At 37.3% G+C, this 27,480-nt stretch overlaps 1 protein-coding gene and 1 pseudogene across 2 annotated transcripts; both read right to left on the bottom strand.

The window, feature by feature from the left end:
* Positions 1–738, bottom strand: part of LOC109088349 — a 4,619-nt pseudogene extending 3,881 nt beyond the window's left edge.
* Positions 553–27,480, bottom strand: LOC109088384 (espin-like protein). 2 transcript variants are annotated; one of them, XR_006155015.1, is made up of 11 exons: positions 26,857–27,467; positions 19,852–20,042; positions 14,933–15,119; positions 14,665–14,847; positions 14,430–14,561; positions 6,629–6,769; positions 4,681–4,825; positions 4,295–4,440; positions 3,436–3,600; positions 808–3,311; positions 553–687 (listed from the first exon to the last, which is right to left on the bottom strand). XR_006155015.1 is itself a non-coding variant. In XM_042725837.1 (11 exons), exons 2-11 carry the CDS (start codon positions 27,148–27,150, stop codon positions 1,827–1,829), a joined length of 3,069 nt encoding a protein of 1,022 aa, XP_042581771.1. In that variant the 5' UTR covers positions 27,151–27,315; positions 27,395–27,480; the 3' UTR covers positions 553–1,826. The 2 variants fall into 2 exon arrangements, 1 of the variants encoding a protein (XP_042581771.1); XM_042725837.1 differs by having other exon boundaries at positions 553–3,311; positions 26,857–27,315; positions 27,395–27,480.

The following is a 27,480-nucleotide window of genomic DNA, read 5'->3' as shown; positions in this document are numbered from 1 at the left end:
GAACATTATGTTTAAGAAATTTCTATATAAAAGAGATTTGTCTGACGTCTCTACATATTCCCTCTATGAACTCTTTGGATTCTAGTGAGTCTTGCACCAATGGCTTTTTAAGCAAGTTTTCTGTGAAGTAGGATTCTGTGAGGAGGGAAAGCCTGGCCAAGCCTAACAATTCTCACAGATGGCAGATCCGATTGTCTCTACAATGTCCAACGTAAGCCAAAACAGCTTTTTGTTTATATGCAGATCCTCATCCTTCAGGCAGGCCACCAGCCTGTCTTTCTCCAGCATCAAGAACTCCTCATGTTGTTGCACTGCTTCAAAGTTTTCAAGGAGGAAGCTCCATGCTTTGACGACAACTTTAGGGCAGCCATGAATCTCTCCAAACTCAAGGATTCCCAAGCAGTTTGTGGCATCTATCCGGTGCTGCAGATATCGACTGCATACAGTATGGACGGTGTGGAACTGGAGCTGGCTGGATGTGCAGACATTGTCATTGTTTTTATTGATGGTGAGTTTCCCTGTATAAGCAAAGTCCAACAAGGATGACAACACATTGGGATCTACATCATGAATCCACGAAATCTCCTGAGAACATCGAACGGAAGTAGTGGCTGCAGAGTGCAAGGATTCCCCGGTGGCAGGGGTGACAGGTTGAGAACAGAGGGAGCGCCTGCCCTCTAAGATGCTCTGGGAATGGGAAGAGAGGCAGAAGTCTAGATCATCTATATTACGCACCATGACAACACTTTGACCTATGGCCTTAATGCATTCAGGGCCAACCAACAGATGTTTTCAGTGTTTACCTACATAGGACAAGACAAATGGGTATAATCAGTCACATGCAATCCGATTGCGACATTCATGATCATTGCAATGTGGAGCCTCCCATGACCTAAGGACAAATTTTCAGCCTTTCTGCTTGGTAACAGAACATTTCAGGAACAAATTGGAAGAGAATGAAGTCATGTTAGCACATTAATATAAGTCAAATTATCAGACGATTATCGCCAGAGTTAAAAACAGCTTCTTGCCAAAGACAATATATCTGATAGGCACACTGGGAGAGTATAATTCTGAGAATGAAATTTACTACCATTCAAGATTAATTTCTTTGCCTAAGAGAGAATTTGCACACAAAAATATATCACTAGTAAAACAACAGTGGATGTTAAACAATTCTTTATAACTCAACAAAACAAGAAAACATGAACTGAACTTGCCCACTCGTGAATGAAAGCAGACATCATACATTATTCACAGTTCTTTTTTAGAAGGCAGACTTTTCTGTTGCTGCTGTCTGAGATGGGAGACACGCTGTCTTTTGCAGAGTCACTGGGACAGCATGCTTGTCTTTCACACTGCTGTTTTTAGGTCAGTCATTCTGGGGGGGCTATACTCAGAATCTAAATAGTATTGTTAAGCTCCCACCTGCTCTTAAAGAGAGACGCACAACTTTCTGTATAGGAGTAAACAGTCAGATGATCATTTATTTAATCATTAGAGTAAGCAGACTCCATTATTGGTGCAAATTAAGTCTCTAAATATCTGATTCTCAAGGAGTAACAAAAACTTAACAGAAAAGGGCATTGAAATCATTTTAAATCACATACTGATAATTCTGACAAAAAGACAAACATTTTTTACAGTTTATGGCAGTCTTCTACCTTGCACTCCTAGAAAATTGGAGAAAAAAATGGCAAAAGCATGCATTACATGTCACAACTGTATAAATATTGGTACATGTGCTACATCAAATGCAAAAAAATAAATATATTTACATATATTTAAAGATAATAAGGAATCCCCCCCCCAAAAAAGGCTTATTGTCATTCCTCAAAATCAAATATCTCAGCCTCCTTTTCTTTCCAGAAAGCAAAACTACGGTCAATATATTTGCAAATCTCCTCATTAGTCAGACTACTAATATCTGCATTATTTTTCAGGACATCGTTCTCATCTGGGGTAGGCGTCTGAACAATGACTTTAGGCACAGGCCTCATTTCTACCGTCATCGTCTGTTCTGAGTGTTCAAGCTCTGGTTGGCCTGATCCATCTCCGAAGAACTTTACTTTAATGTCCTCAAATCCATCCTTCCATTCCCGGTTCCCCGCCTCAATGTCCTGAATTACAGCTTTATGAAAATCACGCACAGTCTCCCAGGTGAAACGCCCCACATGGTCAAACACTTCAAAGCACAGTAAGTGTCTTATTTTCCTCTCATCTGCTGGCAAATCTAGCTCAAGTATGTGAAAGTAGCCAAGCATGAAGAGGTCGAGTGTCAGCGTGTCGTAGTCGACGGGAGATCCATCCACACGGGGCAGGAACTGCTCAGGTGAGTAAATTGCCTGCTGCCGGTTGAGTCTTCGGATTTGCCGCGACGGTACAAATGAGATCATGCTTCTCCAGTTCCCAATCATCTTATTGATGGCACTTCTCTGCTTGAAGAAGTGCCCCAATTTGCCATTTTCCATGGCATTCTTTGGAGAGATATCCAAGCTAGCTTTGCGTTCACACTTCGGCTTCTTAGATATATCCAGCGAATCAATGCTTTGCTTTCTCTGAGCATTTCTCACGGTCACCGTATAAGCCGACTTCTTCCAGTGACCCAGGAACAAGACCACAATACGTTCCTTGCGCAGGGTTGTACTTTCCATGGCATCATTGATGACATAGTCTATAGATGAATCACCAATCTGGTCAACCTCTGGTCTTTGTTCTTGTTTTTGAGAGACCTCATCTGAACCATTTTGTACTGGTTCTTGCTCTTGTTCACACAATGATTCTGTCATCCCTGAATCATTTTGTGAGGAATCGTTCTGATTCTCAAAGTTGGACTTTAAGTTCCTCACAGAGACCCCAAACTGTTGAATCTCATTTTCTATCTTCTCCCTCCTGCCTCTGTTGACGGCTTGACTCTCTGATGGCTGAGAGAAGACATTCACAAGCTCTGTGTTTGGCATTTTGCAGTAGGGCTGGTCTGTTAGGTTGGTCATAAGCAATGACATACTCTTCACAATGCCTGAAATACGGTTGCACCAAACAGGTAAGGGAGTCTGTGTAGAGTTCTTGTACTGGGTGTTGAGTGTGATGTTGACGATGGGTGCCGGAAGAATGTTTCGAAGTTCTTCGGCCAGACGAGCAAGCTCCATTTCGTAACCCTTGCAGTTCTTTTGCATCGACACACTCTCAATTTGCTTCTCTAGATAAATGAGGTCATCCTCTGTTAGAAGCTCTCCAAATGGACCCAGGATGGCATTGTGAGCCTGGGAGTACCTCCAACTGTCCATCTTTGTATATCTAGTACCACTCTCCTGTTAAATAATATAAAATGTCCAGTTAAAAGTCAACCTGGAGAAAGGTGCAGTCAGAACATCATCTTAGATTTGATATCTATGTATTATATTTAAGACATTTAATTCAATATTTGTAGCCCACCTTTAACCTCTGGGTTTCTTGAGCAAATAAGCTGGCCTGTAGCTGTCGTACCATCACTTGTCTCTTCCATTCTGCTATAGGTCTGCCCTTCTCATCATGCATGGGTACCAAGTAATCAATATCAGACAAATTAGCCTCCTCTGTCGGTAACACCACCATTTTATTCTAAAAGAGAACAATCAAGCATGTATTGGCAAGTACTGTAGTTTAAATTGTGCACTTAAGTAAATTTGTGCATGAGAACAATGATATATTGTTTGATTGTTGTCTGATATAGAATTTAATTATTTTGTTAAAGTTTTAATGTTTAGTTTTTTTGTGTTGGCAACCATATTTACTAAGACAACTTTTATTTTTCATATCAATATAGAAAAAGACCATGGATTTTACTGTAAATGTGTGTGCTGTACATTTTTATGCTAGTGCAACCATACCAACAGTGAATGTAGTAAATATTCAAGACGGTGAATTCCATGACACTGGAAATGTAAAGTGTATAGTGGATTTATCACTAAACTAAACTGCTCTGGTTGAAAACAACGACTGGATCTAAAACCTCTGCCTGTCTACTGTATCTCCATAAGTTAATGGATCTCAAAAATGTAAAAAAATGTGTTCAGTGCAAAGTGGTTAAGTTCGATGTGATCACACAAACAAATAGTTAGATGTAAAGTTTCTGTTTTTCTCATTAATTTTCTTTTTGTAAATCAAATGGGAGTCTTTTTGGTTATAGGGTGTAGTTTTGGTTTTAGTATGTATTTGTTTCTTATATATATATGACAACTGTATTCTACTAGTGTGATGAAGACAACCTTAGCTTCAATGATCATGAGAGAATGTGGATGTTAAATTTCTTAACTGAAATGGTCAAATCTGCTGTCAATCCCGATTTCTTAAGGCTGGCAATGGATTTTACATCTCCCAATTTCATTTCTCCCATAAACAGTTTCCCTTTCTCTGGTTCTGGCTTACTCGGAGGCGTACTGGAACTAAGGTTCTTCACCACTGCAATGACAATCAGAACAAGAACATCATTTGTTACTCTCATCTGTTTCCAATTATCTTCTGATCATATTCACATAGGCTGATTACCATTACTCATTGAACAGGAATTAAGTCATCAAGTGAAATTAAGGAAGGATGAGTCAATGGTGACAGCAGTGCCCACAAAATTCTGCCAGGATTGACGAACATACACTTACAAGAGCAATAGAGGTATTAAACAGCCCCTTAGGGCTTTCTCACCCGAAGTGGCCATGTGGACATTCTGGAAAGCGTTTCCATGTGAGGTAGAAGATGGAGGCGAGGGGGTACTGGTGGAAGGGGGAGGAGAAGGTGAAAGTGTTGAAGAGGGGTAACAGGCTTGTGGGGAATCTTCTGTCTCAGGATGCTGGTAGGATTGAAATTAAATGGAAAGTCAGCTATTTCAAAATGGACACTTACTACAGCCAGTTATAATCCCTTAAAGCACACTTTTCTGTCATAATATTTCTATTCCAAAGTCCCCATGAAGGGAACATTTTAAAGCATCATTTGAGCCACAATCTAAAGCCCAAAGTATACTTCATTTTTGATGCGATTGCAAGCATATGTGTACATCTGGACGTGTTGCCATTCAAAGTATACTTTATGTGACAGAGTGTGCAAAAACAGGCACTCAAAACATACTCAGCTAGAAAGTTTCATCCTTTTCCAGTGTCTGCTCCATAAGTTATGATAGCTAAATGTTTTTTTTTTTTACTCATATCAACTAAAGCTACAGGTATCTCTTAAAGGAATAGTTCACCTCAAAAATGAAAATTCTGTCATCATTTACTCACCCTCATATCGTTCTAAACCTGTATAAGTTTCTTTCTTATATTGAACATAAAAGAAGATATTTTGAAGAATGCTGGTAATCAAACAGCTGTTGCTCTCCATTGACGACAATAGCATTCCTTTCCCTATTATGGAAGTCAATGGGGACCAACAACTGTTTGATTACCAGCATTCTTCAAAATATCTTTTTAAAATAAATTTTTGAGGCGAACTATTCCGTCAACCCCCTCAAACAAGTGCTCGTCAATGCGGCCATCTTGTTGCGGTCTCCTGTAGTTTGTTGTTGTTTTGCTTCATTTGTTTGTTTTTCAACTGTGAAACAGCAGGCCAGAAAAGTGTTGCTGCCTAGTGAACTAATTGGTGCAAAAAAAAAAAAAAAAAAAAAAAATGCATGTTCAAGCTAAGCATACAGTGAGCAGTTAGAAAAGTCTGGCCCATACCCTATGCACATACCCTAGCGTACGCATAAACACCTGTTAAATTATACTTTGGGCTTTGGTCAGTATTTACATGCATGCTCAGTGGGAAAAAAACGTGGACAAAATGAGACAAACGTAATAATTACATTATAAAGCTAAAAATCCATTCAATAACAAAATGTATCAATGAAGTCTTTTTTTACTTGTTAGAGTGTTGCATAGTTAGCTAAGCAACATGCTAACAACAAACTATTTAAACTAGTAGAGGTGTGGCACATGGCGCGGTTTCCACATATAGAGTTCAAAATCAGTTCTATGAAGTGCTACGCGGTTAGGATGCTGCCTTAGAAGACAGCTACTTATGTAGGAATAAAGCAGAGAAACAGATCACTAATTTGTTACGTTACCGTCCTTCATAGATTGTTATGTTACGTTACATTATTTCATAGATTGTGATTGTTTTTGTCTGACAAACAAACCAGACAGGAGAGTAGATTAACGTCGGTGGACTTGAACTTGAAAAATGGTGTGCATTGACATGTTTCAACGATTGAAACAAGACCTTCTGATGTTCATTCATGTTTATTTCAAGCTATAACTGGTAAAGAGGCAGATGATCACTTCATGTGCTACTTGAATGAGGCACTACAGGGATCTGTCACGACAAATTAAAGGGCCACAAAATGGTATTTATTGTTTGAATCTCTTAAAAAGTTTGCAAATTTGTAAGCTGAGAATTTGTTTCATACCAAAAGTGACCTTCTCTGTTTTCTCTGTCGGCATGTTATCAGTTTTCTCTTTGCTCCACGATGTATTTTTTACTGCTTGCGAACGTGAGGTATGGCTTGTTGGACAACAACACTAATGAAGGGGGGTGGGTCAATTGTGGAACAGATGTAATGGTATATGCTTTGTCATTCATACAGTATTATTTTTCAAAAACTTATAAAACTCACCTTAAGACTGTCCATGGCTTTGTGTGTATTAGTGATCTGTCTGTAATAATCGGAGCTGGGTTGCCGAGACACAGTCGGTTTCTCTCTGAGCTCTTCCTCTATAGGACAGTTCTCTTCCAGAGGTTGGGCAGCTGGACAGAGCTGCAATACAAAGAGCTTTTATTATAATATAACATTTACTGATTCAGGTAGTGCGCCATCAAAGCAAATTATTTTACGCAGACCTGTAAGGCAATGGAATAACAAGCCAATTATTGCCATTTGATCCACTCCACAGCAGAACATCACAATCATACACATGAAACACAGCTATTTGTGGTCTTTCTTTTGTGCAGTGTTGTGGTCCGCACAGCGATATGTGAGCATTACAGTAACAGGGGCCCTAGCTGGGGGGCAAAATAGTTGTACCTGAGCCCAACATCTAGATCCCACTTTACCAGAGGGAAAATGCAGAGTATATGGAAACATTTAGTTCACCGCTGATGAAACTGTAATATCCTAATGGACTCCATGCAGAATGAATATCAAATGTGGCTCTCAAAGGGCTCTCTGTAAAACACACACACGCACAGAGCATCAAAGGGAACACTGATACGCCGCAGCATGCTATTTTGCTTTGTCTCTGTGAGGTGGTCCTCCCAATTTCCTCTTGCACGGCACTTTGATGTCCAAACAGCACGAAATGCGCTGTGACACGGCTTGGGTGAAGGCAGGAATAAATTTCTCAGAAGTTGTGCAATTCATAAATAGATACAATTTGGGAGGGGTATGTGGGGCAAAACTACATTAGCGAAGTGGAATCTCTTTCCTTCGTGACCTCTGAGCAGCAGTTCAGTTCCTCACTCACGATCAGGATGCATCTGTCTCTGTGTGAAGGTTTATTCAAAGCCAGTGAACACCATGGCACATTTGGTTTTCATCAGCTATCCTCTTCTGTGGGTTAGGCAGTGGATGCTGGATTAACATGGTCCTCCCATCCTCTCCTCTGCCTCATGGGCCACACAAACACTGACGGAGAGAGTGAGACTACAGCAAAAGCATCAAATCCATAAGTCCTATATGGTAATATGGTGGAAACCTGGTGCATAGCAATCTAGAGTCTTTCTTTTTCACCACTTACTTAGAGGGGGGAAAACTCACAGATAAAATTACTCAAATATGCCAGACTTTCATCTTGAAAGCCAGCATCAGAATGAAGTTAGCAGAACAACACCGAAGAGCTGAAACAGACACAGGCTGTGGGATATTTCTCGATGTTCTGTTTTAGTACAGTACATTCAATAAAATTATTTGGGGGAGAAAAAAAGAACCAGAAATGGTAGAAATATGAAGGTCTGCACCATTTGTGTAAGGTTTGGTTGAGGTTAAAACCTCCTCATCTCTCTGCTTTGTGGAGGAATTCAAGACCACACACTTCTGTTGACACATAAGCAATACGTTCTATGTTAAATCACTTTTACACCTACGGTTAAAACACATGATGAACATGTTTGACAGTTTTTACATTTAGAGAACTGAGTGAAAACGGTCCAAAGTGTCTACAGCAGCAAATCACCTGTGCTGGGAAGTTTATGTTACAATGGAGAAAGGATGATGAATGAGCTGAAGATGGCATTCTTTCTATGTTAGCCGTTTTACATAAAAAAAAAAGATAGATTCTATATTATAAATAGTAACTGAATTATGCAAGTAAGCTAAGGTAAACTTCTACCCTATTAAGCTCTTGTGTATTGCAGATTAAACAGAAAAGAAGAAAATCTACAATACCAAATACATTTTCAATGAATCACAATACTAGTATATACTGGATTTTTGATTGTGCATGGTCATTTCCCTTTGCCATCATTTAACGCCCACTTATATAAATATGTCATAAACTATATATTACATGTATTACATACTTCAATTCAGTTTTAGCATTTAAAATGTTTGAGGTTAAATTTTACTGTTTTGTTTTTAAACTATTTAGACAAAGTACCATAAAGTTTTCATATAGAATTTTAATATATTCAACCAATTGGATATAAATAATAAATAATACATTCTAATTCTGTAGTTTTAGAAGCCCTTTCAAAGGCACAATATAGATACTGCAATATATTACAGATAGACTACAGTATGTAAAAACCTTTAATTATCACACTATGAAAAAAAAGATACCAACAATGCATTAGCTTTACAAACACAATATGTATTTAAAGCAGAATAAGTACTTACAAACTACCGTCCTCTTAATTATAGTTGATATCCACACAGGCAGTGCCTGATCACTCTGTGTCACTAGATAGTGACACACGATGTGAACACCAAACCCAGAGATGTGTTGACTCCATCCACACCATCCCAACAACTGGCCATAGCCCAACAGGCAATAAACAATAAACTCTGATAGGAGAATGTACTTAATAATTTACACAGTGGATTGGGTGGCCGGCAATGTCACTAATGAACAAACCAATCGGCACATGCGAACAAGCGAGCAGTGTGATAGAAAGCAGGAGACTGTCAAAACAGAAGAAGCGGACAGAGACACTGTATCTCGTTCATTCATTTGTTGTTGTTGTTGGGGTTTTTTTTATCTGTGAAACCACATTAGGACTGTGGACGTGAAATTACACACATCAACACTAATCAATAGAAGAAGAAAAAAACTTTCTCAAGTCTCAAGCCTGAAAGATGGGGCACTGCATGAGTAGAACCTTTCCATTATTTGTTTAATAATGTATGCCCTGGAAAAATAGGTGACAATACAATTACGTCAGTTCATTTATTCTCTCCAGCATCAAAAAGAGGACACCTGCAGACCCTCGTGTGTGAAGGTCAATAAGTCAGATAATTTGAGCATTTTATTAAAGGCAAGGTTAGTAGAAGTTGTAATTGGTATTTAACAATTTCTAAATGAATTAATAATACATAATATAAAAAATACTCTGAAAACCAATTTGAATAGAAAGATTTCTGCCACATGTGTTTTGAACTAGATTTAAAAATATATATATATTTATTGTTTTATTTATCATGGACACTGTCATATGTCATTGATCCAGGTACTTTCTGGAAATCTCAATGATGAAATTAAAATAGAAAAACACTCTTGTGAAAGACAAAGTATAAATGCTTACAGTAAAACAATGGTATTCAGTAGAAATAAACAATGTGTCAGGTTCAGGTTTTGTTGTTGACATCAAAGGCTCTGAGTCAAAATGAAATCTGTGCAATTTTGGTGCCAATTTATTTGTCAGTTGGTAAAAGCTAGTCAAATTCATGGACATGCCATGCATCTGAATATGCATGCTTCTCTAGAGGCAAGTCAAATAAGTAGAATGCCCAAAATGCTCATGAGACAGTAAGTGAACAACACCCAGATGAGCCGCTGCATCTGTTGTGATTCTGGAATGTGGAACCAGTTGACATTTGTCTATTCCATAAGGCCAGATGAGCTGAGAAAGCATCAGATTCAAATCTAGACACCTCATTTGACAGTTTAACTGCAACAGGTACCAAAGAAAGTTATTAGGTCATAAGTCAAGGACCACTGGTCACAAAAAAACAATGTAGTATATAGTATTTTTCAGAATGTGTTCATACTGTACATGTTCATTATAGCCGAGAAGTATGATTAATCAAATTAAGAGCATATGAAAGTACAAGAATTCTGAAACAGCAATGCTTGCATGCACTTCATTTGCTTCACTTCATTGATCAGTGTACAGTCAAAAAGCAAAATGACTTCAAGACAACTGCCTTAGAAGATGGAAAAAGGAAATCATGAATCAAAGATTGCTTTCAGCAAACCCTGAATCTGCAGGTGCACATAAAGCATATACTAAACATTTGTTTGGTGTGCCATTGAACATTCTCGATTACATGGTTAACACTGTTCCATGTGTAGCGGACCACTAAAGGTCAAAGCAATCAGAGCATTCTTGAGATATGACTGAAGGTTTGATGAGAAACATGTTGAAAGATTCCTCTCAGGGGGTAAACTCGTAAAAAAGCTCCCTTACCACCCCCTAGTGGCCGATTAGCACTGGCATTTCTATAAAGGCCCCATGCTGAACCAAACTCTCCAAGCATTTTTATAATGCTTGAAAATACCTGCAGTAAACAAACCACAGAGCTGCACTGTACATCACACTAAGAACATTTCCCAATCTAGTGCAGTTGTTGTTGTACTGAAATAAACCTTCTTTAGGTAGCCAAAAGAGACACATTTAATACAGCTGGCCTCTTAATTCCCTGCCTGAATAAGATGGGAGGAAAGCATATATGCGTGTTGTAAAATAAACCCTTGATCTGTTTATTTGATTGCAGCTGTCTCAGAGAGAAGGCACTCACACTTTGAGCGGAGGGCCGTGCTCAGGGAGGGTGACCTCTATGGGATGAAACCAAAACATGAGGAAATACCTAGCACGCAACTCTCTGGCCAAATGCCCAAACAATCCATTACAGGCACCGTTAGGAAATGAGATGGCCTGTCCCGAGTACTCTAAGGTGGAATAAAACCTTGTGAAGTACACTACAACTTGCAATACTATAAGCGGACCAGGAGGAAAACTAAAATGGCTTTATTGCTGAAATAATGATGATATGGACCATACAGAGTCTTTCCAGTGGGAGGCCTGGGAAACAATTTTGGGTCAATGAAATATAAGGGAGTGTCCAAGATAAAAAATAGAAAAAGTCTAGTGCCAAGTTCTTTCGGGATACACATATTTTCAATAAATCTTATTAAATATACTTTTCATTGTAAAAGCCTAATATTTAATTTATAAATATCATTTTGTGTTGTTCAGGAGGTACATCACATGACATTTTACAACCTGAACTAACCTTGCCTTGTCAAAAAACGGTCAAATTATTTGATATACTATATTATTTGATATGTATTTCTTATGATTTTCTTATTTTTTATTTTATTTTAATATGACATCAGGACAGTTGTACCTTCCTGGCATTTTGACTTTATGTCCCCCTAGTTTTTATTTATTTATTTATTTTTTTTTTAAGTTCTATACACTATTTTTTGAAAGTTTGGGGTTGGTTTGATTTTGTAGGAAGTCTCTTATATTAACCATAGCTGCATTTATTTGATCAAAAATACAGTAAAAACAATAATACTGTGAAATATCATTACGATTTAAAATAACTGTTTTCTGTATTAACATGTAATTTGTTCTCGGGATGAATTTTCAGCAGCCAATAAAGTCACATAATTCTCCAGAAATCATTCTTATATGCTGATTTGGTGCTTATTATCAATGCTGAAAACAGTTGTGCTGCTTAACATTTTTGTTGAAACTGAAAAATATTTTTCTTGTATTTTTTGATAATTAGCATCTTACTGACTCATGATCAGATGTGTTACAAAGGAATTAGGGTTAAAGGAAAAAAGATAAACAATCAGATGCATGTTTGAAGCCAACAAACATCCTGTTCTCCAGTCGATTTGATAGATCAAGTATCTGTTTCCAAGCATTAGAATGGTGAAAACCCTGAAACCAAACACTGTGGATCCCATAACCAGCTCAGCCCCCGGCCCTCTACCTGAGCTAGGCTGCTGGTGAGAAGGTAACTGATACACCCCCAGCATGTAGAGAGACGGCGAACGGCTGCATCTGATGCTTCAACAACCTCCCTTCACTAATTAGATCTCTATTGTTGGGGTAGGTCGGCTTAATTTTGGACATCTAGCAGCACCCTGAGCCTCTCACATTGATATAGGAGCAATGAATAGCTGATTTATTCATGCCTATGTTGACAGGGAGCTTATATTACTACATTAGATCTATGGAAAAGTGTGACCAGGGTGACTGGAGACCATGCAATTAATTCTGTGAAATCTCAGATATGGTACTTCAAATTTAATGAAACTTAAATGAATTCTTAATTGGCTTCAACTGGTTTTTAACCTGTTGACATAGCAAAATTGTGGTTTTAAGCCCTAGATCTGGCTTTATTTGTTTTAGACCTGGAACATTTCAGATTTATATTCAAAAACTTGCTTTATGGTTCCAGTCCAACTTGGAAAAGTGGAAAGACTTTTTAAAATTGTCTGACAAAATGAAAAAGTATTTGCAGGTTCAACCATGGAAATCAGCTTGTATTGTCATAAGTTTGTCAGTATGCTTACAATTCAACAGCTGGGTAACCAATAGAATCCATAGAGGTTTGTATAACATAAATTTATGGCCTGTACCTTATACAACATGTTTATTTAACAGAAATTAATATTCAGCTCCTCTACAATTTGTTCATATGGATTTTAGCTCACACATACAGTATATGTTAAACGTGTTTTATCAGCTAAGCAAGGTATATTGGAAGAAATCCAAGACAAAAAAATCTACACTTTTTGAATGGGAACAGCAAAAACAGCTGCTATTTCTACCGACTATTAACGCAGATGGACATCTTCAAAAAAAAAAAAAGAAAAGAAAGAATGCACAGTTGTGAGATATAGTAAATCACTACAACGGCAGTATCCCCCATAGACTGATCCATAAATTTTGTGCTTTAAATGTGGAATTAATTCCTTTTCCAATGTGGTTCAGTTGTTGTGCCTGCCCTGACAACACTACCATGTTCACCCTTAAAAAATGTATGACTTAAATTGAGCAGCAGCTTATTTACCATGTGAAACAAGAAGGCTGAGAGGCCATTGAGATCCACTGCACACAAAAGCTTCTTAGAAAGTAGGTGCTATGTGACACCTTGAAAGTTACTGGCCTGATTTTCATAGACGCTCAGATGTTGTCAGTCAAAACAAATCAATCATGGAAGATCTGGATACAGGACAACTAAGAGAACTGACTTTTTGAGGCAAGAAATGTATTTGGACGGGAGCTTTTCTATGTGACACTTCACTGCAAGGTCTTTAACCCTCTGACGCATGATGTCAACAACAGACCACTTTTAAACATTCATGGTATGATGTTACATCCAAACCAAGTGTGACAACCTTTGACCCTTTCTCATAATTATACATGTCTGTCCATTTTTATATTAATAACAACATATAACAGTATAATTCAATATGACTGACAAAAATGGCCAAAAATAACATGCACCTCATGATATTTTTCAGTAGTACAGAATCTAAGGAATCTTTTATTTCGCAAATATTCATGTATTTTTATATAGTTTCCTCAAAGTAAATGGAAACACATCCACTGTAATCTGCACTGTATATATTTGTTTTCACTTCCATTATTTTTTGAATATTTACATTTAAAATAAAATGATAATGCTGTGGGTTAAAGGTTTAAATTTATTTTTGATTATTTAAAAAATTTTCATTGACTTATATGACTTCACACCTTAAATGCATGGTGGCAGATCTCCAACTCATCTAAAATACATAAAAAAAAAAATGATTAAACAAAATAAATTCATAATTATTTGATTAAATTAATAGAATAAATAAAATTCATATAAATAAAAAAATAAACAAACAAATGTTTAATTACTATATTCTTGTTTTGAAGTAAAAATTAAATATTAGGATAAATATAAGTAAATATTGTCTTTTGTCATTTAATAATTAATGCATCAGAGGTTTAACCTTTTAAGTCGATTTTAATAGCTTCAGTAGACATTATTTCTGACTTTCAGTTCAAAAAGCATTTTTCAAAATGACCCTAAGGTCAACCATGGCAAACCATATAGCATAATTAATTTATGTCATGTCACTACTTTCAATATTTCCACAATCAAGATTGATTGAAACAATGATTGCTAACTTAAATGATCAACATACTGATGTCATTTCTCTTTTGCCAGCATAAGAAATGAACCTTACATTTCTCTCCACAGAGCGAAGGTATCTGGCACACTCAAAGTGGCCGTTGTATTCAGCCAGATCAGCAGCTGTGAACCCATCTACATCTCTTTCCTTTGGGTTGATCTGATGACCCAGGAGGATTCGACAGCACTGGGAAGTATTTTTTATATGATTATTATGACTTAAAAGCATAATTAAAAACATTTCTTTTTTAGACATCACACAACAGACTCAAATCCTAATTTAAACCCACCTCTATCTCCCCATTCTCTGCTGCATCGTGTAGAGGAGTACCACCCCAGTAATCCTTCTTGACCTTCGATCCCATCTGTAACAACCTCTCCAGGATGCCATGATGCCCCCCACTGGCAGCAAAGTGTAAAGCAGTCGCCCCTTCATTATCTTGACTAGACAGGCTAACGTCTGTGAAGGACACCTGAAGAAGTCCAAACAAGTATTGTACCTATAGTAGAGCTCATGACACCAAAGCATATATTGGTAGAAGTAAATGTATAACCCACCAGCCATACCACCAATGTATGGTGGCCCATGTGAGCTGCAGCATGCAGTGGCGTCATTCCATCTTGGGCTCTTAGATGCACGTCAGCTCCACAGTCTTTGACCAGATACTCCACAACATGTAGATGTCCCTCCTGGCTGGCCAGATACAGCGGCGTGGCGCCCATATTTGTCTGTCGATTAACACACCTGAGAAAACGTCAATTTGGATGTTTATTCAAGTGAGTTTTTAAAGGCTAATGAAAAATGTTCAACTTAAAAGAAATCTTTGAGTAAAATCCGTCTTCCGCTATTGGTATTCCTATGTCCTTATCTATGGAAGATATACATTCCCCCTTCATTGAACTGGTCATCTTGGCCTGTGTGGCCAACAACATGAGATTCACTCACTTGCGCTAAAGGATTCAAACATGTGCTAAAGGCATAACAATATGTAAGGTCTGGTAAATCAAATATTTTAGCTAAGGATAAATAGAGCAAATGATTGTGTCAATGTCCACCACTGTTAAACCAATTACTGCCTGGTTATTAATCACTGGAGGCTAATTTAAAGTTCATGGGATCATATATATCATATTAATTTGAAGTGTAAGTTATTCCTGTTATGGCAAAACTGAATTTTCAGCAGCCAATACTAAAGTCTTCAGTGTTACATAATCCTACAGAAATCATTCTAATATGCTGATTTGGTGGTTAAGAAACATTTTTTTTATTATTATTATTATCAATGTAGAAAAATGCTGCTTTATATTTTTGTGGAAAATCATCATACTTTTTGGGATTCATTTTTTTTTTTTTTTTTTTTTATGTATATCTTTTATAACTATGGCTGCAAAATTGATTAATCGCAATTAATTGATTCAAAATAGAAGTTAATGTTTACAAACTATATCTGTGTGTACTGTGTATATTTTATTATGTATATATAAATGCACACACATATATGTATATATTTTTAAAAAAGATTTTTATGTAAACACTTGAATGTAATTTATATTATATATAAATAAATATAAATATTTTATATACAAATCTAACATATTTTTCCTTAATATATGCATGTATATGTCTATTTATATACACATAATAAATATACACAATACACACACATATAGTATGTAAACATAAATTTTTGTTTTGAATCGATTAATCACGATTATTATTTTGCAGCCCTACTTGTAACTTAATAAATCTCTTTACTGTCACTTTTGATCAATTTAATGTTTCCTTGATGAAAGTATCAGTGTTTTTTAAACTCATAACTCATAAATGGTGTTTACTAAATTTATGCTAATTTATGATTTAGAAAGCAGCTGTTTAAACAACATTTAGCATTTAAGTTCCCTCCTGACTTGACTCTGCAGTGACTCAAATAGCAAACACCTGGTTGAACGATCGCAGCGTGCTACAAGGTCAGGTTTCCCCAAAACTGCAGAAACCCTAAGGTCTTCAGAAAACTACTGATAATTTTAACAGTTTAACTGTTTTAATGCCCTGGCAGTTTTATTACTTTTTTGGTAACTTGTCAACTTCAAACCTCATTTTAATCCTAAATCAGTAAGTCTGTTATTCTAAAAGCCCTTTTTCAATCGCAATTGTTGTGGAAGCCAGTGGCGATCTCTTGAGGACTTCAGGTTCAGTAACAGTGAGAAGCAGCTCTGACAGTTCAACTTCCAGTATGTTGTGACATGTGACAGACAGGGTGTATCCATTATATACCAGCTCCTTGACTCTCACATGGGATTTTCTAACCCCTGATGTTAATATATGCATTCCCCTGACTATAAGTTAAGTTTAACTTATCCAATACACAAACACGCTTCTATTTCATCCTGAGCATGCCTCCGTGTATCAGATTCAGATGTGGTCTTGCAACAGATGCAATATGAATCTGAACATGCATGAGAGAAACAGGATGCAGGATTGATAGACTTACACAAAACAACTGATAATCAACTTTGGGGTCTGAAGTGAATTAGTTTGATGGGGTTCATTAGATCAGCTCAATTCATCTTCCTCTATCCCTTTTCATTACATGGAAAAGCTGTGCTAGTAACTGAGCAAACTCAGGAAAATTAAGTTTGAATGAAAAATTCTAAATACCCATTTCTGTTCTTAGAGCAGCTATTGCCTTCAAACCTGTATCTAGCAAAATGAGGACGCACATTTGCTTTGGTGTCAGGGGTGCATTATGTGTGGTCTCATTCTGGTGAGTAGATCTGAGAGTAGATTCTGGTGAGTGCCACACTTTCATCTCCCATGTTCACTTCCCGTAACACCACCAAAGCAGAGCATGTGTTACTGACATTTCTAAGGAAATGGATAAATAACATGATTAGGCTACTTTGCTGTTGTTGTTTTCTTTTCATTTCTCCTTTTTTAATGTCTTGTGGTTTTACCAAAAGCTACACTGGGTCAGTATAAGAGGGAATAACAAATTATAACCCTCACAAAAAATTCTTAAGGATAGTTTCGTCTCCAATTAATTATAACATAAATAAAGATGCTATAATAATAATAAATAAATAAAAAAACTTTATATTATATAGAATAATTATGATACATATACAACCCCAATTCCAGAGAAGTTGGGTCGTTTTGCAAAATGCAATAAAATCAAGAATCTGTGATTTGTTAATTCTTTTGAACTTTTATTTAATTAACAAAAATACAAAGAAAAGATTTTTAAAGTTTTCATTGATCAATGTAAATTTATTTTTTAAATATTAACAAATTCTGTTTTTGATGGTTGAAACACATTCCAACAAAGTTGGGACAGAGGCAAAGAAAAAGTGAAAAGGTTATAGAATATTCATGTTGAACTGTTTTAAAAACAATTTAAAGTAAGCAGGTGAATTGGTTATATGTCAGGGTATCATGTGTGGGTATAAAAGTAGCATCTCAGTCTTTGCAAGCAAAGCTGGATCATGGCACTTCGTGCCAAATTTCACGAGAAAAGTGTCAAAAAATCAAAAATCACATTTCGCTATGCAAAATTGCAAAGAATTTAGGTCTTCCACCAAGTACCGTACATAATACTGTGAAAAGATTCAGGGAATCCAGAAAAACCTGTCTGTGTAGGGCAAGGCAGGAAACCTCAGGTGAATGTGCATGACCTTTGAGCCCTCAGATGGCATTGCATAAGAAACCATCAAGTTGCGTTGTTAAATATAGCCTCATGTGCTCAGGAGTACTTCAGAAACCCGCTATAATTTACCACAGTGTGCTGCTGCATTAAGAAATGCTACCTGAATCTCTGTTATGCTAGGAGAAAGCTATACATCAATTCTATGCAGTGATACTTCCGGGTTCTCTGGGCCAGAGCTCATCTCAGATAGTCAAAAAGACAGTGAAAATGTGTGCTGTGCTCAGATGAGTCCACATTTCAACTTGTTTCCGGGAAAAAATGGATTTTGAGTTCTCAGTCCCAAAGACCAAAGGGAACATCCAGACTTTCATCAGTGACAGAAGCTAAATCTGTCATGGTATGGAGGTGCAGCAGAGCAAACAGCATAGGTGACTGGAATATGTGCAAAGGTACCATTGACATGGAGGCATATACTAGGATTATACAGAGACATATACTGCCATTAAGATGATGTCTTTCATGGGTAGTCCATGGTTATTATATCAAGACAATGGCAGCTCTCATTCTGCATGTGCTACAGAAGTGTGGTTTCGTAGACACAGAGTGAATGTGCTAGACTGGCCTTCCTGCAGTCCAGATTTGATTCCTATTGAAAATGTATGGCTCATTATGAAAAGGAGAATCAGACAACGACGATCACAGACTGCTGAGCATCTGAAGTCTTGTATTAAGCGAGATTGGACAAGCATTGCTTGCAGAGCTTTAACAGTTAGTATCCTCAATTCCTAAAAAATTAAACATTGTAATTAAAAGGAAGGTTGATGTGACACAGTGTTAAACATGCCTCTGTCCCAGCTTTTTTGGAGTGCGTTGCAGCCATCAAAAACCAAATTTGTTCATATTTACAAAATACATTTATGTTGGTCAGTGAAAACTTTGGAAAGAATAATATCTTTGTACTTTTGTTCATTTAAAAAAAGTTAAAGAGGTAACAACTCACAGAACAAATCACAGAGTCTTGATTTTATTGCATTTTACAAAATTTCCCAACTTCTCTGGAATTGGGGTTGTAATTATAATTTTATGCAATAATAATATGATTATAATTATACTGTATATAAAAAGTCAGATGCTGTTAGAAATATTATTGAGTTGCTTTTGGCATATGTTATTCCAATTCCATTAATTTAACTGAAATCGGTTCAAGTGGCTAAGCTCTGAAACTTTGATTGCTCAATGCTGTCAATAAATGAATAGACATCATATCATCATAACGTGCCAAAATGTCCATTTACTTTAGGTAAAGGTTAGATAAAAGTCAGTTTTATTTTTGCACCATTGAGATGGTACTTTTTATTAATATTTTGTATTAGTCTTTATTATATTTTGCATTTTAATTTTAATTTTAAAGTTTTAGCAGTTTTGTTGTGTACATTTTATTATTAGTAGTAGTAGTATTATTATGTTAATTGATGTCTTTATTTTTAATTTCATTAAAGTTTTAATTACTTAAGTACATCAAGTTAAACTAAATTAAAAAAAATGCTGAAATAAACATTAACTGAAATGACGCTTATTTTATTTTATTTTAAGTAACAAAAATGTTACTATAATTGTATGGTTTTAGTTTGATTTAACTATAACCCTGGCTTACATAAAGTCATTGGATCTGTTTTAAAAAGACACTAATTTTAAGGCACTCACTGTACTCGAGATGCGTGACCTACAAGACTAGTGACCCAAAACAGTTTGTCACATGCTCCTTTTCATCCACCTCTGCCACATGAGATTCATCTCTGTCATTACTACGTGTCTGTGCTTGTAACGCTGTACCCTGGAGCTTGACCAATCAGCAGCTTCAAACAGGTGAGGTCACCCTTTGCTGCAGCATAGTGGGCAGGAAGAGCACCGCAGTTTGTTTCCACTTCTGCTCCATTCGCATAAGATAGCAGCCAGTGTACGGCTTCCACCCGGCCGAACCGTGCAGCAAGATGGAGTGGAGAGGCCCCACCAGAATCCTGATCCTGAAAACATGCAAACAAATAAGAATAGACATAAACAACAATTCTTTATTTAATTTTTTTTTCTTTGTACACAAATAACTTTATATTACTATATATTTATTTTTATATACTATATACATGAACTCTCATTCTCATTTTTCATTTTTTTTAAAAATACATTTATTTTAAATTATATTATACATTTTCTAATGTATAATATATAATTTTGACTTTTTTTCCTCAGAATTCTGAGTTTACATATTTTGTAACTGTTTTTTTTTAATTATTATTATTATTATTATTATTATTATTTAGTTTTGTTCCTGCCACTATTAAAAAATAATAATAATAATTTTCAAGAATTTAAATCAGGATTTTTTTTGTTCATTATGCTATAAACGTGTCTTTTTTACATTATGTTGGCTAAATAAAAAAAAGGTAATTGTGACTTTTTATTACACAATTCTGACAATTCTAAAAAAGTCCAGATTGTGAGGTAAAAAGTTAGAATGACCTTTATGTATAAATAACATATATATATATATATATATATATATATATATATATATATATAAACAAACTAGATTTTTAGCCCCCAAGTTCATTTCATTTGTATGATGACCCAAACTTGTCAAATAGAGTTTGACTAAGTAGTGAGGAAACTAAAGAAAAAAGTATAATCAGTGAGGTTTCGACCTCACTGATTGGAGTGTTTTTGAATCTGCAGCCACCGATCTGGACAAGCTCACAGAGACTGTAGCTTCATATATCATTTTCTGTGAGGATATGTGCATTCCCAGCAGGACATTCTTATCTTTTAATAATGATAAACCATGGTTTACTGGGAAACTCAAACAGCTTCGTCACACCAAAAAGGATGCTTACAGAACTGAGGATAAAATCTTGTATAACCAGGCCAGGAATAGACTAACAAAGGAGGTCAGAGTGGCTAAAAAAAACTACTCTGAAAAGCTCAGTATGGACTGGTCTCAAGAACATCACCTTGTACAAGACACCACCCCCACAGTCTGTGGAGAATCAACAAATGGCTGACGATCTGAATGTGTTTTACTGTCAATTTGAAAAGGCCGGTCTGTCTAACACACCATATGCTCTGTTATGTGCTTTTCACATTTTATATAATATTGTGTGTGATTTTCTCTGAGAAACTCACACAGCTCTCTGTGCCCACCTCCATCTGTCAGTGGATCACCAGCTTACTGACAGAAAGACAGCAGCTAGTGAGGCTGGGCAAATCTGGCGCCCCTAAGGGTTGTGTTCTCTCCCCACTGCTCTTCTCCCTCTACACGAATGACTACACTTCAAAGGACCCCTCTGTCAAGCTCCTGAAGTTTGTGGACAACACTACAGTCATCGGCCTCATCAAGGACAGAGACGAGTCTGCTTACAGACAGGAGGTTAAAGAGTTGGCTGTCTGGTGCAGTCTCAACAACCTGGAGCTCAACACGCTCAAAACTGTGGAGATGATCGTGGACTTCAGGAGGAACCCTCCTGCTCTCCCCCCACTCACCATCATGAACAGCACTGTGACTGCAGTAGAAGCTTTTAGATTTCTGGGCACCATCATCTCTCAGGATCTGAAGTGGGACACTCACATAGACTCCATTGCTAAAAAGGCCCAGCTGAGGTTGTACTTCCTTCGCCAGCTGAGGAAATTCAACCTGCCACAGGAGCTGCTAAAACAGTTCTACTCTGCTATCACTGAGTCTGTCCTGTGTTCATCCATAACAGTCAGGTTTGTTTCAGCTACCAATACAGACATCAAGGGACTACAAACCCAATTCCAAAAAAGTCGGAACACTGTAGTAATTGTGAGTAAAAAAGGAATGGAATAATTTACAAATCTCATAAACTTATATTTTATTCACAATAGAATATAGATAACATATCAAATGTTGAAAGTGAGACATTTTGAAATGTCATGCTAAATATTGGCTCATTTTGGATTTCATGAGAGCTACACATTCCAAAAAATTTGGGACAGGTAGCAATAAGAGGCCGGAAAAGTTAAATGTACATATAAGGAACAGCTGGAGGACCAATTTGCAACTTATTTGGTCAATTGGCAACATGATTGGGTATAAAAAAAGAGCCTCTCAGAGTGGCAGTGTCTCTCAGAAGTCAAGATGGGCAGAGGATCACCAATTCCCCCAATGCTGCGGCGAAAAATAGTGGAGCAATATCAGAAAGGAGTTTCTCAGAGAAAAATTGCAAAGAGTTTGAAGTTATCATCATCTACAGTGCATAATATCATCCAAAGATTCAGAGAATCTGGAACAATCTCTGTGTGTAAGGGTCAAGGCACAACCATACTGGATGCCCGTGATCTTCGGGCCCTTATACGGCACTGCATTAATTTCATGGATGGTATTGTAGTGTATGTAACAATATGTGTTCAGGAATACTTCCAGAAAACATTGTCGGTGAACACAATCCACCGTGCCATTCGCCGTTGCCGGCTAAAACTCTATAGGTCAAAAAAGAAGCCATGTCTAAACATGATCCAGAAGCGCAGGCGTTTTTTCTGGGCCAAGGCTCATTTAAAATGGACTGTGGCAAAGTGGAAAACTGTTCTGTGGTCAGACAAATCAAAATTTGAAGTTCTTTTTGGAAAACTGGGACGCCATGTCATCCGGACTAAAGAGGACAAGGACAACCCAAGTTGTTATCAGCTTTCAGTTCAGAAGCCTGCATCTCTGATGGTATGGGGTTGCATGAGTGCGTGTGGCATGGGCAGCTTACACATCTGGAAAGGCACCATCAATGCTGAAAGTTATATCCAAGGTCTAGAACAACATATGCTCCCATCCAAACGTCGTCTCTTTCAGGGAAGACCTTGCATTTTCCAACATGACAATGCCAGACCACATACTGCATCAATTACAACATCATGGCTGCGTAGAATAAGGATCCGGGTACTGAAATGGCCAGCCTGCAGTCCAGATCTTTCACCCATAGAAAACATTTGGCGCATCATATAGAGGAAGATGCGACAAAGAAGACCTAAGACAGTTGAGCAACTAGAAGCCTGTATTAGACAAGAATGGGACAACATTCCTATTCCTAAACTTGAGTTCCTCAGTCCCGAGACGTTTGCAGACTGTTATAAAAAGAAGAGGGGATGCCACACAGTGGTAAACATGGCCTTGTCCCAACTTTTTTGAGATGTGTTGATGCCATGAAATTTAAAATCAACTTATTTTCCCCTTAAAATTATAAATTTTCTCAGTTTAAACATTTGATATGTCATCTATGTTGTATTCTGAATAAATTATTGAAATTTGAAACTTCCACATCATTGCATTCTGTTTTTATTCACAATTTGTACAGTGTCCCAACTTTTTTGGAATCAGGTTTGTACATCGGACAGTCAGGACTGCTGAGAGGATTATCGGTGCCCCTTTGCCCAGCCTCCAAGATCTTTACATCTCCAGAATGAGGAAAAGAACTAAGAAAATCACCTTGGAAACCTCACACCCAGCCCACTCTCTCTTCGAACTGTTGCCTTCTGGTTGGCGCTAAAGTTCACTGACAGCCAGGTACAAGAACAGTTTTTTCCCGCAGGCTAAATTCAGCATGAACAATTAAACTTTCAGAATTATACATCGTCCATCACAACTGACATATTTATACACAGAAACCAAAATGTGTACACTTGTAAACAACACACTTTGCAAATAACATATCTGCACACGTATAACATATCTGTACATTTATTTAAACAATTACATTTTTCCCCATGCTTCTATTTCTGTATTTAATTTCTGTTTTTTTTTTTTCTTCTTATATTAGTGTTATATTCCATCCCTACTGTGTTATTCCTGCACTATCATGTATTTCTGCACTGTGTCTGTACTTTCTTCTGCACTGGAAGCTCCTGTTGTCAAATAAAATTCCTTGTGTGTGTAAACATACCGGTAATAAAGCTCTTCTGATTCTGAAAAATTGTTTATTATTATTCTTTTTTAATGTGATAAGTGAGAATACAGCCACTTAAAATCATAAGCCAACAGTTTGGTAAAGAGCTGTCATTGAGTCATAAGCTGAAAGAACATTCAGTTTGATAGGTCATTTCATGATGTCATCATAACACCATCATAGCAACAGTGTGTATTGTCCATTCTATGATAAATCTATTGCTGCTGACACAGGCCCCATTCCTCGATGGGCCATCACTCCTCTACTCCGCCAATGTGATCAAATTAGTGTAGCCATCTTTATTTAATCAGACCAAGGAAATGTTAATTAATAATTCAACCACATGCAACTTCGACCTCACTTTGGCAAGCACAGGCATAAAAAAAATACAGATGAACACCCAGTAAGACCACCACCCAAGAATATTATCACTTTAGTCCATGATAACAAGGGACTTAAAACATCTATTTAATACAGCACAGCTGGCCATAAATTAGATCAAGAGGTTGTCGATCTTAAAAGAGCCGGTTTGCATTAGTGTGAGAAGGGGCGGTGCAGGGGGCTCTTGGAGGAGCAGTATGGCCTGTACTTCCCTGGTAAACAAACAGTGTTAATGATTAGATTGAGCCCCCTCTAACCCATCTGTTCATGATTACAGCAGTCATGCAATACTACCGAGCAAAGAGTAAACAGAGCAAGGGAAAGTGATGCAATCACACTGTTCCTGTACCGGGTGAACTACTTATTATGTAAGGTACTATATTTGAAGCAGGTTTTGCTTAGCTATGATATTTAGAAATTTGCTTGCCCCGTGAGCACACCATGCACTGTGCAAATTATATTATGGCAGATAGTTTACATCATGCACAAAGTTTTACAATATAGTATGCAAGTCTGAGGTGTCTCACCACAGCTGAATTTATCTGATTCAAATAGAGTTAAACAGGAATCTTTTGAAATATTCAATTTTAAAATAATTTTATTTCTATTTTAATATATTTTAAATTGTAATTTATTCCTGTAATTACAACGCTGAAATTTCACCAGCATTACTCCAGTCTTCAATGTCACATGACCCTTCAAAAATCAATCTGATATGCTGATTTGCTGTCCAAGAAACATTTCTTATTATCATCAATGTTGAAAACAGTTGTGCTGCTAAATATTTTTGTGGAAACTAGAAAATGAATGCATTTAATGCTGAGAAAAAGTATTAATTTCTTTTAAAAATAAAAAAAAAAACAATCTTACTACTCAAGTTTTATAAATAGTGTTGCAAGTAAATTTTAGAAGAATTTTAATGCTGCTCTTTTCCATACAATGAAAGGGAATAGTGACCAAAGGCTGTCAAGCTCTAAAAATAAATAAAAGCTACAAAAAGTATTCAAAGTAGTTCAGACAAGATTCTCCAGTCTGGTGATCCTCAATTCCAATTGTATGCAGGAAACCAGGCACTGCTCATTAACTGCATAATACCATCCCAACAGTGAAGCATTGTGGTGGCAGCAGCTTTCATGTTGTGGGTTGTTTTTCAGCAAAAGAGACTTGGGGACTTGTCAGGGTAGAAAAAAAGCTCAATGCAGCAAAATACAGTGATATCCTTAATGGTTTAGAGCACTCAGACTGGGCAGAAGGTTCACCATACAACAGGACAGTTATCATAAACACAAAGCTAAGAAAACGCAAGAGTGGCTTATAAACACTTCTGTAAATGCCCTTGAGGGGCCCAGCCAGAGCTCAGACTTGAACTCAATAGAACATCTCTGGATAACCCTAAACATGGCATGACGATCCCCATCTAACCTGACAGAGCTTGAGAGGATCTGCAGAGAAGAATGGCAGACAATCCCCAAATGAATGTGCAAAAAGCTTGTTGAATCTTACCCAAAAGACCTGAGGCTATAACCTCTCTATATATATTTTTCCTTTCTAATAAATTTGCAAAGAAATCACAGATCTGTTTTTTGCTTTGTCATTATGGTGGTATTAAGTGTAGACTGATGTGGCAAAAAAGTAATTTACAGCAGCTTAACATAAGGCTGCAACATAAACAAAAAAATGTAAAAAATTAAATCAAGGGGTATTTTGCAAAGCACTGTATACATAATGGCAATAGTGGCAGACCTCGTTATTTTTTATTAATATTTGCACCTCAGTGTATTGCAGACATATAGTTTTATAATAGACTTATTAGTTAATTGCATATTATTAAAATCCTTTAAAAGATTTTATAGCAACATTTTCCTACCATTAGATACCCGTCAGGCACTTCTTTTCAACATTTATTTTATTAAGATGTTAAGATTTTTTTTTTTTTTTTTTTTTTTTTTAAGATAAAAGGCAAAAGAGTGCAATCGGAAAAATATCGATTTTAATACGGGTCAGTTGCGCCAAAAGTGAAATCCAAAATCCCTACTGTCCACACTATTGCCCTAGCTGCCTTGGGTTGGTTTCTTCTTTTGTGGTTTATCTAAGCTTGGATTCTTTCGTAACTTTCTCTTGCTCAACCAGACAGTGGTGAGCATAGTTAGCGAAAACAGCCTTTGCCAACAAGACAAGCAGACAGACAGATTTACACTCAAGTGAAAACAGGCGATCTGGTCATTTTAATCATCTCTTCCTCACACAGAATGACCAAATGACTTCAGAAGACTTGGGTTATTGAACATAAGTCATACTTGGACTACTTTTATGATGGTTTTGGTCATTTTTGGAGCTTGACAGTGCTTGGTCACCATCCACTTTAATTGCATGGCACAGCATGAACATCTTTCCTAACATCATCTTTTATTGTCTTTGAAAGAAAGTAAATCACCCATTTGAAAAGCACCTGTTGATCCAAACCCTGTCCACACCACTGTGCTAACACCCATAACTCCATAACCTCTCCACTCACCTGTACATTACATCTTGCAACCTGTACGAGCCACTTTAGTTCCCGGGTGTGACCTGTAGCTGCAGCATCATGGACAGGTGTGGCTCCATTGAGGGCCCTTGTGTTAGCATCGAGACCTGCTTCTGTCACCAGAAAGCAAAGGCAGTCCAGCTGACCACAGCGTGCAGCATGGTGCACCAGTCCTGCCCCCTGAGCATCCACAACAGTGCCGGTAAGACATCCAGTTTCGGCGAGCTCCCTGAGGCTCTGCAGGTCTCCCTCACGGGCTGCGGCAATGGCCTTTTGGAGCACCATGTCAACCCTGCCTCTCTGCACCTGCGCAAGCTGCCTTTGACTAGATCCAGACGCTGTCTCGAGCAATTCATCCTACCCCCCAAGGCACACACACACAGGGGAAGCTGACACCTAACCGTCTGCCAGCTGGCGGGGTTAGGTGAGCAGCAGGTCTGGCCCGGTGAGCTGTAAAGGTAATGAAAGACGTCACAATGCACCAGTGCTCATCGTGGCCCAGCCGTTGCCTTTGTGCTCGTTTACCAACCTGCACATGGTTGCCCTCTTCTCTGGCAGCAGACACCCGAGTAATGAGAGAACTGGCCTCTGAAGACCTACCAAAACTGGTGTGCA

Source organism: Cyprinus carpio, chromosome B6 (assembly GCF_018340385.1).
Source record: "Cyprinus carpio isolate SPL01 chromosome B6, ASM1834038v1, whole genome shotgun sequence".
In the NCBI taxonomy this organism is placed as follows: domain Eukaryota; kingdom Metazoa; phylum Chordata; class Actinopteri; order Cypriniformes; family Cyprinidae; genus Cyprinus; species Cyprinus carpio.
The sequence above is the reverse complement of the archived record's forward strand: the minus strand, read 5'-3'. Positions and strand labels throughout refer to the sequence as shown.